This window comes from Hibiscus syriacus, unplaced genomic scaffold, assembly GCF_006381635.1.
Source record: "Hibiscus syriacus cultivar Baekdansim isolate YM2019G1 unplaced genomic scaffold, ASM638163v2 tig00002841_pilon, whole genome shotgun sequence".
NCBI lineage: Eukaryota > Viridiplantae > Streptophyta > Magnoliopsida > Malvales > Malvaceae > Hibiscus > Hibiscus syriacus.
The window spans coordinates 987,347-1,004,317 of NW_024061948.1; the positions used below are offsets into that span (position 1 = coordinate 987,347).

The 16,971-nt window shown below is 34.4% G+C and overlaps 1 protein-coding gene and 1 pseudogene across 1 annotated transcript; both read left to right on the plus strand.

Moving 5' to 3' along the window:
- Positions 1–1,645: 1,645 nt before the first annotated feature.
- On the plus strand, positions 1,646–7,770 carry LOC120159547 (annotated as a pseudogene).
- A 2,146-nt stretch (positions 7,771–9,916) lies between these two features.
- On the plus strand, positions 9,917–16,708 carry LOC120159041 (CBL-interacting serine/threonine-protein kinase 1-like). The gene is made up of 12 exons (XM_039169719.1): positions 9,917–10,260; positions 10,402–10,464; positions 14,193–14,264; positions 14,365–14,472; positions 14,561–14,641; positions 14,747–14,926; positions 15,028–15,243; positions 15,342–15,443; positions 15,623–15,733; positions 16,269–16,331; positions 16,417–16,491; positions 16,573–16,708. The coding sequence occupies exons 1-12, from the start codon at positions 10,060–10,062 to the stop codon at positions 16,639–16,641; spliced, it is 1,341 nt and encodes a 446-aa protein (XP_039025650.1). The 5' UTR covers positions 9,917–10,059; the 3' UTR covers positions 16,642–16,708.
- Positions 16,709–16,971: the final 263 nt, after the last annotated feature.

The following is a 16,971-nucleotide window of genomic DNA, read 5'->3' on the forward strand; positions in this document are numbered from 1 at the left end:
CCCTTAAACAACTAATAAACTATTCTTTAATATAACGTTAACTAATAAACTATTCTTTAATATAAATTAAACTAATAAATGATTTTAATTATAATTTACTACTAAAAAACTAATTAACTAATTTTTTTATATAATATAAATTCAACAAACAAATAACTTAACTATTTAACTAACACAAACTAATTACATATTTTTATATATAACTAACGACTAACAAACTAACTAAATATTTTTATTAATATGTAACTATCAAACATGCTAATTAAATAATTTTTTATTTCTATATGATATAACTTAAACTAACAATAATATAACTTAAACTAACAAACTAATTAACTAATTTTTTGTTTTACCCTAATTTATAATAATAAACTAATTAACTAATAATTTATAACAATAAACTAATTTAAATAATTATTCTTTTATATAACTTAAACTAATAAACTATTTTTATTATAATAAAACTTAAACTACTAATAAACTAATTTTTTATATAATATAAATTCAACAACCAAAATATAACTTAACTATTTAACTAACTACAAACTAATTAAATATTAGACTAACTAACACACTAATTAATTATTTTTTTAATATATAACCATCAAACAAACAAATTAAATAATTAACTAAAATTTTGTTTTAACTTAAACCATAAACTAACAAACTAATAATTTAAAATAATAAACTAATTAAAATAATTAAAAAAAACTTACCTCGATGTTGTGCTCTCCCTTTCTTCTTCCTCCTCTTTTCTCTGCTATCTTCTCCTTTGCTATTTTCTCCCTTTCTTTCTCTCTTAATTGCCATCCATCCAATATATAATACAACAACCGGGTATTGCTTCAATTATAGGTGGCCGATTCACGTTCACGGGCTGCAATAATGCAGCAATAAGTGCTGCAATAATGCAGTTGATTTCACGCCCATGTTGCTGCAATAATGCAGCTGATTTCACGCTGCATGGGAGCAGAGACGCAGAGGCAGCAAAGTGGGGCAAAGGCATAGGTCGTTGGGATCCCTTGGCGACCTACAATGTCGTTGGGATGCCCTGGCGACCTACAATGTCGCATGCATGCACGGCCATGCAGAGACTCCAACCTCGCCCAGACCCATGCCACGTTGCCATGCAGAGACTCCAACCTCGCCCAGGGCCATGTCTAAACCACCAACATTGTTCAGTCCAAGCATGGACTGCATGGTGACCTTTGGCGAGCTGGGCGTGCATGGAGGTCGTTGGGCGTGCATGGCGACCTGATAGGTCGCTGGGCGTGCATGGCGACCTACCCCCGGGACTGTAGAGGGCACCACCTGAGCAATTAATCTGGCGAGGGCACTATCTCGTGAAAAAAAATTCAACGCATTATCTCATTGATTTTGCCGAAGGGGGAAGAGCAATATTGTTTGTTTGTTGTTCAATGCTTTGGATTTGGGATGAAGATACCTGATAGAACTGAATGGATGTATGTATGAATCATTGTGTGGTAGTAGCGCTCCTTCCTGGTTTTTGTATCAGTTCCGAAATGGTTTATTAGTGAATTACTTGATTAAAAGAACTGAAAGGCTTTTGGTGTTTCAATTTTATAGTTCATTGGACTCTTCGAGTCGTCATCCAGCCTGGGCAACCCTCGCAAGAAGAGTGGTGGCAAGAGATTCAAGATTCGATATCTTAAGTTTCGATTGTGATCTGAATTGAAGTTAGACGGATACATGAAACCCTCCTATTCCTTGTATTCCACATAAGTTAGATCCGAACAAGTCTGTACCCCTGCTTCTTTAGTTCATCGTATTTGGATTTGGAATTAGATGGCTTCCTCTGGTAATCTCAATCATCAACCACAAAGCAGCAGTGGAGGTGGAAGCGGGCTGGTTGATTTGAGCACACTGTTTAATCCCAGTTCCAGCCCTATGCTGCAACACCAGCATATTCAAAACATGAACGCAATAGCAACTTCTAACACTACCAACCTGACTACTTCTCCATGGTTCCCAGCCCAATCCTCCATGTCGTCTCCACCTACCTATATGGTGCCTTCCTCATCTTACCCTCCGCCTACTGGGCCCTACCCTTTCTACCCCATCAATACCTTCCCTACCCACTTGCTCAACACCAACACCCTTTGCATTCCCATCCTAGTCCTAATCCTCAGCTTAATAGCAATAGAACCATTCCTTATCAATCCCAACCCTCGGTATCCGCCACTCCTACATCAGGAAACGACATTTTGTTGTCCTTTTTTGGCTCTCAAACTCAGTCACAAACTCCGGCTCCTCTCCCTTCTGCCCCACTTCTTAATATGAACCCATCTGCTCCTTCGCCCTCACCCTCTCCCTCTCCCTCACCTGTCCGACTGCTGAGCAGTAAAGCCCCCAAGGGCAGACATCTCTTTGGAACCAATCCCCTTTATGATATTAATGTCAGGCTGCCAAGTGAAGTACAGCCCCAAATTGAAGTCACTCCCATTACCAAGTACGTTTCTGATCCCAGCCTTGTTCTGGGTCATCAGATTGCTGTTAATAGGAATTACATATGCAATGATCTCAAGCTTGGGAATATCCGTATACTCAACATCAACACTGCCCTCCGATCCTTGCTTTGTGGCCACACTCAGGTATATTTATACCTTATTTTCTTCTACCAAGTTTCTATTTTGAAACATTATCAGGTTCACATGCAAGTTCTTCCATGATAGGAAAACCTTTGAACTTCAAAGAGGATTTCCGTGTTCATGACAAAGCAATCATTCAAACTTTTTGAAGTTTTTTTAAAGAAGCGATTATATTATAAAACCAGGATATATTGCTGAATTCACTGTCACAATGCCTATATTGAGTCTCACTGGAACAAGTGATAGTTTGACAGGTGGAGAATCTACTGTCCAAGTCTACTGTGTTCAAACACAGGCTATTCAGCAATATGCTTTGGACTTGTCTCAATGCCTGCCACCACTCCTGGAAAACACAAACCTGGTCAAAACAGATTCCAATGTTGTTCATGTTTATGATGGTATGAACTCTGATGTTTCTTTGGAATTATCTAGTGGATATAAACCAACTGAGAAGACTCTAAGCTCCTCAATTTCGGTGTCATGTATAAACTCCGGCAGCTGTGAAAGTGCTCCCATGTTGAGCCATCCACAAAAATCATCTTCTTCTGAGGTTGCTTTCATAACCAAGAGTGCTGTGTCTTGCATGGATAGTAAGTCAAGTACTTTTCTGTCTAGTAGTGGTGCTGAAAATACGCACACTTCACGAAAGTCTTTTGGTTTTAGAAGTCCATCAGGTTCTGATCATGTTAACCACTCAACCCTTGGTCATTCTGTTGGCCGCAAAGTAGGTATGGTCCGGGAGAATATGGTTGAAATGCCCTACTCAGGTGATCACTTGCAGAAAGATGAAGATGTTGCCCAAAATGACATTTCAACGGTTCCTGATCCTCATGCAGTGCAAAAACACCCAACCCATCTGGTAACACCATCTGAGATATTGTCTAATATATATTCATCGACAGAGAATGCTCAGGTTAGTCGGGTTATTAATGAGGGGGAGGCAGCAGTCGAAGATGTGATCAAGAATGATGCTGATAGAATAGAGGTAGATGACGAAGTTCTTCGTGAGACAAGGTTTTCTCAAACTAATGAAACCAAATGTCCACAAGGCTCTCATACTACTGTTACAGATAACAAAGAAACTCTCAGGCATCGGATCTTGGAATTCAGATGACCAGAGAATTTTCTGTAGAGGGAGCTCAACAAGCTAATCCTATTGGTGTTTCAGTTCAAGCAGATAGACTTACTAATGCTGGAGATGGAGATGACCATAATGTGATTAAAGATTCCTCTCCAAAGGTAGGTGAGACAGACACTGCCGTCACTGTTTCCCCATCTCCTGCTTCTGCTAAAGGGAAAAAGCAGAAGAAGAAAACTTCTCGAGTATCTATCGAATCTTCCCCTTCAGCGAGCCCGTATAATTCTATAAATTCATCTAATGAACCAGGGTGCTGTTCCAGTGCTCTGTCGACAGATGCTACTTTCCCCCAATTGCTAGCCATGCAGGATATGCTTCAGCAGGTAGTTTTTCTATAAAAAAAAATTATCGACAACTTTTTGAATAAAATATTGTTTCTTTTAGGAAAAAAATTGGAGAATCACTTGTGTTTGTGTGTGTGTTAACATTTGTGATATAATCTTCTTAATATAATGATTTTGTTGCACCATGCAGTCCCTTAGCGTGCAGAAGCAGATGAATGCAATTGTCTCTGCTCAGGTTAACAAAGAAGGGAAAAGACTGGAAGAATCCTTGGGCAGGAGCATTGAGAAAGCTGTGAAGGCAAATACAGATGCTTTGTGGGCTCGTGTCCAAGATGAAAATGCAAGACAAGAGAAGTTAGAAAGAGACCAAATGCAGCAGATAAAAAATTTGCTCACCAACTGTATTAATAAGTACTTGCCAGCAATGTATGAGAAATCCTTAAAGAAGGAAATAATTGCAGTTGGCCCTGTTGTGGCTCGGACTATTATTCCCACTCTGGAGAAAAGTATATCTTCTGCCAGTCGTTCCAGGTAAATAAAGAAAGGTCAAATTGTGGTGACATATCAGATTGTTTGGTGTCCTATATGAGTGGAGTGTTCATTTATTTGGACAGATGCACCAGCATAATGTTAACAGTTGCCTCTTGGTACTGGTCAATGTGATATTCATAGGAAAAAATTTGTATTCAATTTATTTTTTCTCGCAGATTTGATGAAACTGATGAATTAAATAAAAAAAACTAAACACTATATAGTTCTTTTCAGAATCCCAAATGTTAAATAGTAATTTAACTAGTCTTAAACACAGCTGATCGTATTATTGAAAATATACTGAAAAGGTTCCATCTATCTTGTTCTATCTTTCACTTTGTTTCTGGGTAAAAATTGGCAATGCCTCAAATGTTTCTACACTATTTGTTGCTGTGGTAGCTTTCTTTCATCAAGCGGCTTCATTTTATGCTAGTGAATTTTTCTCCTCTAAATGTAGTAAAATATGGTATACAACTCCCTTATGCTACTAAAACTATAGTAGTTATATTATGGGGTTTGTAATTGGGTAATTTACAGAAAGGAGTTGGAGAGAAGACAGTGAATCTTTTGGAGAAGTCGGTCAGTTCAAAACTTGAAGTGACATTGGCCCGGCAAATCCAAGCACAATTTCAAACTTCTGGAAAGCAAGCACTTCAGGTAATTTCTTGTTCATGCATCCTCTTTTTTGTACTTATGTCAGTTTTTTTACACATGTCGGTTGTTTTTACCCTGTATTCATTTGAGCCTTCCCTCGCATTTTCTCTTTCCCTATTTGGAGCTTGATAAGGAAATATAATTTATTTCTAGATAATCAAGGTTCATTTATATGAATTTAGATCTGTCAGATTGGTGAATTTATTCTTCTTGACAAATAAGCATTCAAATGTTTCATGGGCATTTGTAAATGAAATTCACAACCTTTCACATGACTTTTTACTTCTATTGTAAAATGCAATTACATTTATTGTACAGTATCACCAAATTCAATTGAAGAGTTGTACCCTACTAAATGGATAAGCTTCGTGTTTATGATTGGTAGAAACACCAAATTCTATTTCACATGAAATTTTTTGTTCCTATTTTCCCCTCTACTTTATGGTGACACAGGTGGTTGAACTTAAACTGCTCTGAATTTAAAGTTGATAGAAGATTTTTTTTGGGGTTGGGGCCGGGGGGAAGAAGAATAACTATCTGCCTCGTGTTTCCTGAAGATAACCCTTTAGCTTTAGAACCCCTCAGATGAATGTCCAAACACTGCTCTGGTTATTTCTTATTGTTTCTATGTCTCTAAATTCAATGTTTTTTAGATATCCCCCTCTATTGGTCATCCTCCTGTTGACATTTTGCTGACTTTTGAACTCAGATAATTTTCTGCTGATTAGAGAAATGCTGGATATGTCTTTAGGATGCACTGAGGTCTGGCTTGGAAACTTTTTTTATTCCAGCTTTCGAGATGTCATGCAAATCCATGTTTGAGCAAATTTCAGAAAGGGCTAAGAGAACACACAGCTGCTGCACAGCAGCAATTTGAAAAATCACATTCTCCCGTTGTCGCTGTTCTACAGGTATGGTAGATTAGTGACAGTTCGTTGGTTTCTTGGATGATGACTTAATTCCTACTTTATTGTGTCAAAAGTGAGTTTTCTTGGTAGCATAACTATCAACAAATTTTTTGAAAGAAATAAAAGCTATCAACAAATTTAATTGAATATTCTTCTCATCTTTTATGGTCTTTACTGGTCTTCGTAAATGTTGTTGACTTTCTCTAGGATAAGTTGCAGGAAAGTATTACTACTGTTTGCTGATAGCTGTAGATTGACTGATGATGCATAAATGAGTCTTGTACGGTGATAGAGGTGGCTTTATTCGAACATTTTTTCTGCAAAATCTGGTTGCCTGATTAATCTTGTAAATTACCAAGATAAGTTCTGAAGGTAGATATTTATGCCCAATATTAGGATTTGTGCTTGAATGGGAGATTTATAAGAATATAGTATCATAGCCTGGTGCTTTTACACCGACATGCACGGAATTGAACCATAGAAGGATGGCCTTTGATATTATGTGAAGTATTGGGTTTTAGGGTACTAAACTTGTTTGTTCCCAAGAATTTTAGTAATGGATGATTGATTATACGGCTGTCTGCAGCTTTTTACATATTTGTATTATAGACTTGGCTGGTACAACCAAGTCTTTTAAGATGACCTGCTTTCTATTTGCAGGAAGCTATTAATTCTGCAGCTTCAATCACACAAACTTTAAATGGAGAATTGGCAAATGGGCAACGAAAACTTCTAGCTATGGCAGCTGCAGGGGGTAACTCTAATGCAGGAAATCCCTTGGTGACACAACCGAGTAATGGACCGTTTGGCTTATCTACATGAGATGGTATGCTCATTTGCTCTCTCTGTTTCTCTACCCAGAACTCTCAGTAAATAGAAAGGAAGAATAAAATATCTGATGCTCACTATTCATGTTTATCTGCCTCACACCGACTGATATATGTTCTTTTTGTAGCAGCCGGAGGCACATATGGATCCAATGAAAGAGTTGGGAAGAATGATAGCTGAGAAGAAATATGATGAAGCATTCGCAGCAGCCCTGCACAGAAGTGATGTCTCCATAGTTTCCTGGTTGTGTTCTCAGGTAAGTTAACAACGGATGAATAAACGTACTCACTCTTATTCATGACGACAATATTTTCCAGCAAGAAGAAAGATCTAGTTTGAGACCTGGTCTGACAGTTGTTGCTGTGAATTGAATTCACCAGGTCGATCTGCAAGGGATATTGTTGATGAAACCATGCCCGCTGAGCCAAGGAGTATTGCTGGCTCTTTTCCAGCAACTGGCTTGTGATATCAATAAGGAAACAAGTAGAAAGCTGGCATGGATGACTGATGTAGCTGTTGCCATAGTCCCCTCAGATCCAACAATTTTCATGCACGTCGTACCTATCTTCAGACAGGTCTCTCAGATTGTCGATGATGTACAAACCATGTCATCTGCATCCACATCCGAATCCGCCAGCATCCGCCTTCTTAGATTTGTCATAAACAGTTTGTTGAGCTGTAAATGATTTTGTACAAAACTTTTTCCCTCTTCAATTTTTGAAATAGAAATGTAGGAACTTGTAGTGGAAAGACAAGTGGGGATTATTTCATAGATTCGGTTGTATGTTCCAAATTGTGTGAACTAGTTTCGTTTATTTTTTATTCATCGTTTCCCTCGGATGGTCATGGGTTGAGTTTTTAACTCATTTGAACCTGACCCAAAAATTAAATCTCTCCACCCGCACTAGACCTAACTAAGGTTTATGATGGTTTAAATTCGACATGATATTTAGGTATAAATTTATTTTTACTAGGTAAAATGAGAATTTAATCGAAAAAAAATAAAATAGTTATTATTGTAATTATCTTTAATAAGAGATAATAATAATATAATGTTGAGTTGGATTCTTTTTACCTAAATCTGATCTAATCTGATCTCATCTTTAAAATGACTCGACTCTGATCAAGATTTTCAAAATAAAAAATTAATCTGACGAATTCGTCTGGTAGTGAAATGGCCATCCCTAGATTTACATAATAATAATCTACTATTTTACTTATTATTTGGGCAATGTGATTGCGAAGGCAAACTTTGAACTTGCCGGCTGCTCACCCTTGTTTGACTAGTGCCTGCCATATCATATTAGATAATAGGTTGGTGAACAAAATATTAAGCTTTGGATTTACATGAAATATGTCTGTCTTTTGATTTATAGTATTTAGATCTCAACGTCCATTAAATAAATTAGAACAAACAAGTCAAATACGACATTAATATACAACGTTAAAACTTGCATATAAAAAAATACAAGTTCTATTTGATATTTTTCAATATAATATAACTATACAACACACAAAATAAAAGAATAATTAAGACACGACATATCAAAACAATAACAATACAACAGAAATTCATACACTCGTCAAAACAACATGAATCAAGTTGTCAACTTATCATAATTTTTTTATAAAATTATATAAATATAATATTTTTAAAACATTAAAATAAAATATGTACAACACAAATAACCTAGAAAAACATGTGGCGTTATACTGCCTCCTCTTTTAACATACACAATGATATATGAATATATATAAGTTCTTACTTTCAAAATAAATTTAAAATTTTAGATTTTAAAAATCCAAATTTAATTTTTATTTGATATCCAAAGAAAAAAAAATAGATTTTGCAGATCATTTTTCTTTAAAAAAAATGAGCCCAAAAATTATATAAGGTGATGAGTGATGACTAGACCAAATTTATCTATTGGGAACAAAAATTAGGGAACAAATAATATTTTTCTCCAACGATGATGATGATGATGATGATGATGATAATGGTAATAAAAGAATCATCAATTAGTTAATCTAATTGGATGAGATATTAGATTCTTTAAGTAAATCAGGAGTTTGAATTTTGATATTTACGAATGAAGTAAATAGAGTTACAAGGGTCACTATCGCCTGTTCCGTAGTTACAAAAAAGAAGAAGTAATAATAAAAGAGGTATGAATTATTTGGTAAATAGATTGATGAAAATCCCGAATAATTGGGATAAGTATGAATGAAATTATTAGTATATAAAAGTTGCAGTCTTTCCTCCATCAAATTGGGTAAGCTTTTAAATAGTGGGCTTGCCTATTAGGAGTACCATCTTTATCTTAAAACTGGTCATATTTTGATTTTGGTCATTCCATTCGACTCAAATCAGGAATTAGTCCTTGTATTTTACTTTAACCACTCAAATTTTATAATCTTATCTGTGAGTTCAAATATCTAAAATAATTATCTCTCAAAACAGAAATTAAATTATTTTAATTAAATTTTTTGTTGTAGAAAATAAAAATAAAAACAAACATTATTCTTACTCGTTGTGTAGATATTATTTTTATTTATGTTGGAAAATAAAAATTTTAATCAGAGTAGTTAATGGTGCAATTATTTGGATCGACTAAAGACATTATAAAAATATAGATTATTATTATTTAAATATTATGAGGTGATTATAAGGTAGTATATGTCTATAATTTTTCTTAGTTATTAACAACACACGCCCTGCAAGTGCAGTTATTTGAACCTGAAATCTAAAGAGAAGTAACACTCTCTTCTATCACTGAGGACGACGCTCAATGAGTTCCAAAAAGAGAGATTATGAATTATGTGAAATAAAAGATACTGAGACTAATTCCCACATTTGAATATAGTGGAAGGACCAAAACATGAATTTGAGCAGTTAAATCCAAGTTGGCGTGAGGAGGACCATTTCAACGGTTTCATGAGTTACGAAAACATTTTCGCGTACGAACTCTTCTTCTCTCCATTTATCTTCTCTTTTAAGCCTTCTCTACTCCAAGCTCTCGTTTTACCAGAAAATTACATACAGTGAGGCGCAGATCTTTTGGAATTTTATTTAGATTTCGATTCATTTACAGAGATAACAGTTGTGAATGGGCATCGAGAGAACAGAGGAGAAGAACAACAAGAAGAAGAAAGGAATTTTGCAATTGGGGAATTACGAGTTGGGGAGGAATCTCGGGGAAGGGAATTTCGGTAAAGTTAAATTGGCTAAGAGTCTCCATTCCGGTCTCCCTTTCGCCGTCAAGATCCTTGAAAAGTCTAAGCTCATTCAACTCAACATCGCCGATCAGGTTCTTCAATTTCTTTCCAAACTACTAATGATCTTTTTATTTGTTGTTTGTTTTCGGATTGCTTTCTGTTTCTTCTGTAAATTCAAGGGCATTTCGGATTCTAAATTCGAGAAAAAAAAATCTCAATCTCCAATTGCGCAGATAAAGAGAGAAATCGCCACTTTGAAACTGCTCAAGCATCCTAACGTTGTTCGCTTACATGAGGTAAGTCTTATAGTTCTATTACCAACTCTCAGTAATTTTTGGTGTTGTTGGTTCATGCCAATTAATTTAATTACCCCTCTGCAATCGACATACCCAAATTCAGTATCAATTATAGGGATGAGAAAAGATAATCTGGTTTTTCAAAAAATAAAATTACCCCCCCCCCTTTTTCATAACGTAATTTTTATCCTAAACAAGTTCCATCACCCGCAATTAGGAATATTGTCGGGAATATTTAGGTGTTTGGCCATCTCAAATCTAATTCAAATATTATACCTTAATTTGTTTTTAAAGAAACAAATTTGAATATGATTTATAATTCTCTTATTTTATCTTGATTAATCTAGATCGACTTGTGTGATACGTATAATTTTAATGGAGGAGTTTCTTAATAGAGATTTTTTATATGCTTAAATTCTCAAACTTGAAACTTATTTAAATATATTAAATTATTTACCACTTAGTTAAAATATTGTGCTGAAGGTTTGAAAAAGCATTTTTAGTTCATTTTTATCATTAATTTTCTTTATTTCTTAGTTTAATTTTATGCTTTGACATGCTTAAACCAATGATTGGATATTTTGAATGTCTGGCCTTTAATCTCTTATCCAGTTCAGTAGCATTTAACATGGGAAAGTCTTGTGACAATTTTAATATATAGTTAAAAGAAAAAATGTTATTGATTTTTTTAATATTTTTGATAAAAAATTACCTAAAATATTATTATTTCTACTGTTTTTGTTATTATTGGACGTTTTACCGGTTTTGTTAACATAATCGGTAAAATATTACCTAAAATATTATTTTTTCTAGCGATTTTGTTATTGCTATACACTTTACCGAAAATATTTATAACATTAACATTTTAGATAGAAATAATAATATTTTAAATAATTTTTTTTTCAAAATATTAAAAAAAATAATAAAACTAATAGTATTTTTTCTCATCATATATTAAGACTGCCATAATATAGAACTTCTCCTTTAACATAGCCGTCAATGTCATATCATAAAATAAAAATTGAACCAATTGTCACCCATTCACCACAAAATGTTACATCATCATTAATTTTCTCATCAACCCGAGGACCCAAACGTGTATTTCATGTGTGGCTAATACCAAATTTAGGGTCAATATATCTCTGCTTTTGGGTTTGGCACGTGAAATATGTGTCTCCGTTGAACCTCTCAAGAGCCATAAATCTTGGTCGGTCTGTCTATTTATTTATTTATTCATTTGGCCCGCCATGAATCGCTCATAAGATATACCTGGGGGAGGGAATACCCAAGCCGCCAGCCATCCCACGCCACCACCACCAAACCTTCTTAATTTCTGAATGGCCACTGGCCAGTTGTCAAGTGGGGTCCATTTCTTCCAATTGAAAAATACAAAACCGTAAACTGAAAAAATCCCATCCCTATTTTTCTTTAATAAATTACATGGATGGTCGGTTTGGTTTTAAAAAGTAATAGTTGAGTAATTTTTGTTAATAATATGCTTTACTAAATCATTAATTCCAGTTAATTTGATGACATGGCATATTAACACACACAAATATGTTTAATTCAACACTTAAACTTTTTAAACTTTCAAAATTTTATTTTTTCACTCTACTATCTTTCTTCCATTATCTGCAAAATCTAAAACGGAAAATCCAGCCTTTCTGTGCTCTCCTCGCCAACACTGTCATCTTTTATTTTTCTGGCAGCCATTTCATCTTTCAGCTTCATGTTGTTGCCTTCGTTATCCGAGTCCGATTGACTACCCTTATCAGATGTTAAAAAAAATCTCAGACCCTCGTTGGTCAGACCTCACTTCCTCACCATTATAAAACTCATCGATTTTCATCAAGTATCTCAAACCCTTTGACATTCTCTGTCATCTACACCACCAGTCATCGCTTCACTAAAATCACACTTCTATAAGATACCTTAGTCGTAAAACCCCCATTGATGTATTATCCCTTATATCTCTCTACTACACAACTTGATTGAAACCCCTTCGAACAACATTCATTGTCGTTGCATCTGGAACCCTAGGTCCACACTCGAGCGTTGACATCCCTAGGTTGCTCAATCGAACACCCAAGCCCTTTAATTGGCCACATATACACTAAGATGGCCTCCCTCGTAAACTCACATCCCTTGCACCCTTTATAAAGCAACAAAATTCCACTTCTAATTATAAGGACGGATTCCATTTACAAAGTGCGAGGGCATTGGCGTTTGGACAAGGGACGCGCGAGAGCTGAAGGTGATGACAACAAGTATGAGATTTAGGCTTAGGGGAAATAATTTTTTTTGGGATGAGGGAGTTTAGTTTTTGTTGTTGTCGAAGAGGGTGAAAAAATAAATTTTTAAAAGCTCATGTGTCAAATCTGAAATTAACATTTTTTTGTTAACATGTCACGTTATCAAGCTAATGAGAGTTAACAGTTCGAAAACTAAATTTGCGACCAACCTAAGACAGATCAAAAACAAAAGGACCACCCTTTTAGTTCACCCTTTTTTGGGTTTTTTTTATAGAAAATTCCCGACCTTAATAAGGGTAAACTGCATATTTAGTATCTAAACTATTAGTTTTATTTTTTTTAGTATCTAAACTTTCAGTTATTTCAAAATCATACTTAATATTTACTTTTTGTTTTATTTTAATACATCGTCGTTAAAAACTTAGCGAAATTATTACAACGTGACACCTTTTTATGGATAAATTACATCATTCATCACTCAATTATCTTTTCACTCTTATTTTGGTCACTAAAATTTATTTTTTTTAATTTAATTACTAACTTTCAAATTACTCCTAATTTAATCACTCTAACTTTGAAATTTAATATTTTATTCTAATTATATATTAATAAAATAATAATAAATGTTATTTTACAAAAAAAATTAATAAAATAAATTAGAATGATTAAAACATTAACAATTTGAAAGTTGAGTAGTTAAATTGAAAACTTTAAACTTTAGTGACTAAAATAGGATTGAGAAGATAATTAACAGATGAATGACGTAAGTTATCCATAAAAAATGTCACTTTTTTAACGGTGGATACTAAAATGAAACAAAAAGTAAACATTATGTATGATTTTGAAACAAATAAAAGTTTAGATACTAAAATTAAACAAAACTGATAGTTTAATTACTAAAAGTGTAGTTTAGCCATTGTATAAAACACCCATGTCTTTCATATTTCTTTCCTTCCTTCCAATACTTGCCAACTGGGCAAATCCTCCACCAACTGGCGGCTCACTAAAACGAATCTGTGTCCGGCAGTTATATATATCTGTGCCCACCATTATTAGCTGTGATAAGCGTTTCCATGGTGGTGTCATTTTCTTCAAGTTCTTTGCCATTTTACAACTACAAATCTATACGTATATTTTAAATTGAGTTGTATGGTTTTGATTACAATATGATTCTTGTTCCTGGGCACAAAAAAGTAGGCTAAATGTAAATAGTTCTAATTGCAGATAGAACTTTAAGAATTAACGTCAATACATTATCTGATAAAAATAGAAATTTCATAGCAAAGTTAATACAAAAACATACGGTTTATTTATTTATTTATTTAGCTAGTTCTTTAAATACACGTGTATAATGTATTGTTTATGACGATAATCATGATCGTATGATTAGAGCTGTAGATTTTCAGTGCTCTATCAAGTCTATATCAGCTATAGTGAATTGCTCCAATGATGCCTTTGCTTATAATAAACATGCAGGTATTGGCAAGCAAAACCAAGATTTACATGGTCCTAGAGTACGTAACTGGAGGGGAATTGTTCGTCAGAATTGTAAGGGCTTGCTTGAAATTACTTTGTGGTGCTGCAGTAATGTTAAATTAGTTACACTGCTTTGTTTTTTTGCTTATCTGCTTTTGTATCAAATATACAGGCATCCCAAGGGAAGCTTTCTGAAGCTGAAGGAAGACATTTCTTCCAGCAGTTAATTGATGGTGTTAGTTACTGTCACAACAAAGGCGTTTTCCACAGGGATCTTAAGGTCCTTTCATCACCTCTAAGCATATCATATATTTGATTTGTAAAATCATTAAATAAAAAATTATATGGTATATGATATATATTTTCAGCTGGAAAATGTTCTGATTGATGCAAAAGGGAACATAAAGATATCTGACTTTGGTCTCAGTGCATTGCCTCAACATATTAGGGTAAAGTGGTGCTTTATTCTAAACAATAAAATCACCCATTTTTTATTTAAAAAATCCTTTTGAAATAATTTTAAATAAAGATGTTCTTCTATTTTGGATTTCTAGGAGGATGGCTTACTGCACACAACATGTGGAAGTCCAAACTACGTTGCACCAGAGATACTGGCAAATAGAGGGTACGATGGTTCCACTTCAGACATATGGTCATGCGGCGTCATCCTATATGTAATTCTCACTGGATATCTCCCTTTTGATGATAGAAACCTTGCAGTTCTGTATCAAAAGGTATTCGAATGCTTACTTTTGGGTTTAAATTTAGATTTTTTTCTTAGCAACTCCAATGAACAATTATATGTAATAATGCCATTGAGAGATTTGGGTTTCAGATTTTCAAAGGGGATCCTCCGATTCCAAAATGGTTATCACCTGGAGCTCTGAACATGATAAGAAGGATACTTGATCCAAACCCTGAAACCAGGATAACAATGGCGGGTATCAAGGAAGATGGATGGTTCAAGCAAGACTATACTCATGCAGTTCCTGACGATGACGAAGAAGACACTATATACATTGATGACGAAGCCTTCTCAATGTGTGAAGTGGTATGAACTCCCAACCTTTTTTCCCTTCTTCAATCTTGGATGAGTCTTGTTTTTGCAAATTTGGAACATTAACAGAGAGAAACACTATTTTGATGAAGGGGTGTGATGGAAGGAGTCAAGAATCACCCTCTCTTATTAATGCTTTCCAGTTGATAGGAATGTCTTCATGCCTAGACCTTTCTGGTTTCTTTGAGAAGGAGGTAAGTCCAAAATTAACAACCTTTTTACAGTTCATGAAACTTTAATTTTGATGTTGGAGAATTTTATCTGGTTGTAACATTTAAGGTCATTGAATTTAGGGGAATTTACAATTGTAGTCACTTGTGTTTCATTGTTTTATAATTTTGATCACTCAACTTTTCCAACTATGCGCATGCAGGATGTCTCTGAAAGGAAGATTAGATTTACATCCAATCTCAAAGATTTGCTCGCAAGGATCCAAGACACGGTTACAGAGATGGGATTTCGAGTCCAAATGAGAAACGGAAAGGTTGGTTTGTTGCTTGATGCACTCCCTACTTTCCCAACGCATACCGAGTTTTTGTTAGATGGCATAATACCAAAAATTCGCGTTTGATAAAATAATCATTTTAATATTTTTTTAAACATTTTAACCCTTAACGTTTTATTTTGAAGTAAAATATTTTTGGTTGAAGGTAAACCATTAATTAACTAACGGTCAACATACGACGTTGACATAAGATTAAACATGTCAAAAGTGATGACGTGGAATATATTACGTGTTAAAAGTGATGACGTAACATGTTACATTATTAAAAGTGATGGTGTTATCCATAGCATGTGTTGAAAATGATGACATGTCACATGTCGCATGTTGAGAGCGATGATGTAACACGTCATGTGTCGAAAGTGGTGATGTAATAATCTCACATCAACGATAAGCGTGGACTGTTAGTTAACTAACCATTTCCATTCAACCAAATATTATTTTGTATGTTGGTATATATGCTTCATGGTAATGTAACTAACAATAACTATAAATTTTGTATGTTGCTTTGTTTTAGCTGAAAGCAACACAAGAACCCAGAGGCCAAAAACGTCTTGGCAGTCTCTCAGTTGCAGCTGAGGTAAGCTCTTTTGTCAAAATATGAGCAAATCTGTTGTGATCACCATATCCAGGTTTAATGGTGATTAATTAATTATACATGTCAGGTGTTTGATATAAGCCCTTCATTGTATGTTGTGGAATTAAGGAAATCACATGGTGATTCTACAGTTTATAGACAGGTAAAATTAATTTCTACGGCTTAATTCACTAATCTTATCAATTTAATCCAAAAAAATAAAATGTGATATATATAATTACAGTTGTGTACAAAGCTGGCAAATGACTTGGGAATTCCTCGAGGCCATGGCCTGGTGTCCACAGAAGCTTGATGGATCGACTCCAGCAACAGTTCAGAATTCTCAGGGGTGAATAAGTAGGCTACTTATTTTATGCTATAGATTATTTTTCCTTTTTGAAACTTTCTCGAGAAAACTGAGATTCAAACTAATATGTTTATATGTCGAGGAAGCAGAATTTTATTTATGTAAAGGGATTTTTTTTTCATTTATTTATTCATTTATCAATTAATAAACTTCAAATAATCAAATTAGGCTGAACTCCGCATGCTGTCATATATATATATATATATGGGATATGATATTATTACACAATGTAAAACCCTTTTAGTTTTATATAAATTTAAGATTGTTGAATGCATA

What these genes read in the sequence shown, in the direction of transcription:
- LOC120159041 (XM_039169719.1), top strand. Translation starts at nt 10,060, where the DNA reads ATGGGCATCGAGAGAACAGAGGAGAAGAACAACAAGAAGAAGAAAGGA. An exon ending in ACGTTGTTCGCTTACATGAG is followed by an intron (nt 10,465 to 14,192) that starts GTAAGTCTTATA and finishes ATAAACATGCAG; the next exon opens with GTATTGGCAAGCAAAACCAA. An exon ending in TCCAAATGAGAAACGGAAAG is followed by an intron (nt 15,734 to 16,268) that starts GTTGGTTTGTTG and finishes GCTTTGTTTTAG; the next exon opens with CTGAAAGCAACACAAGAACC.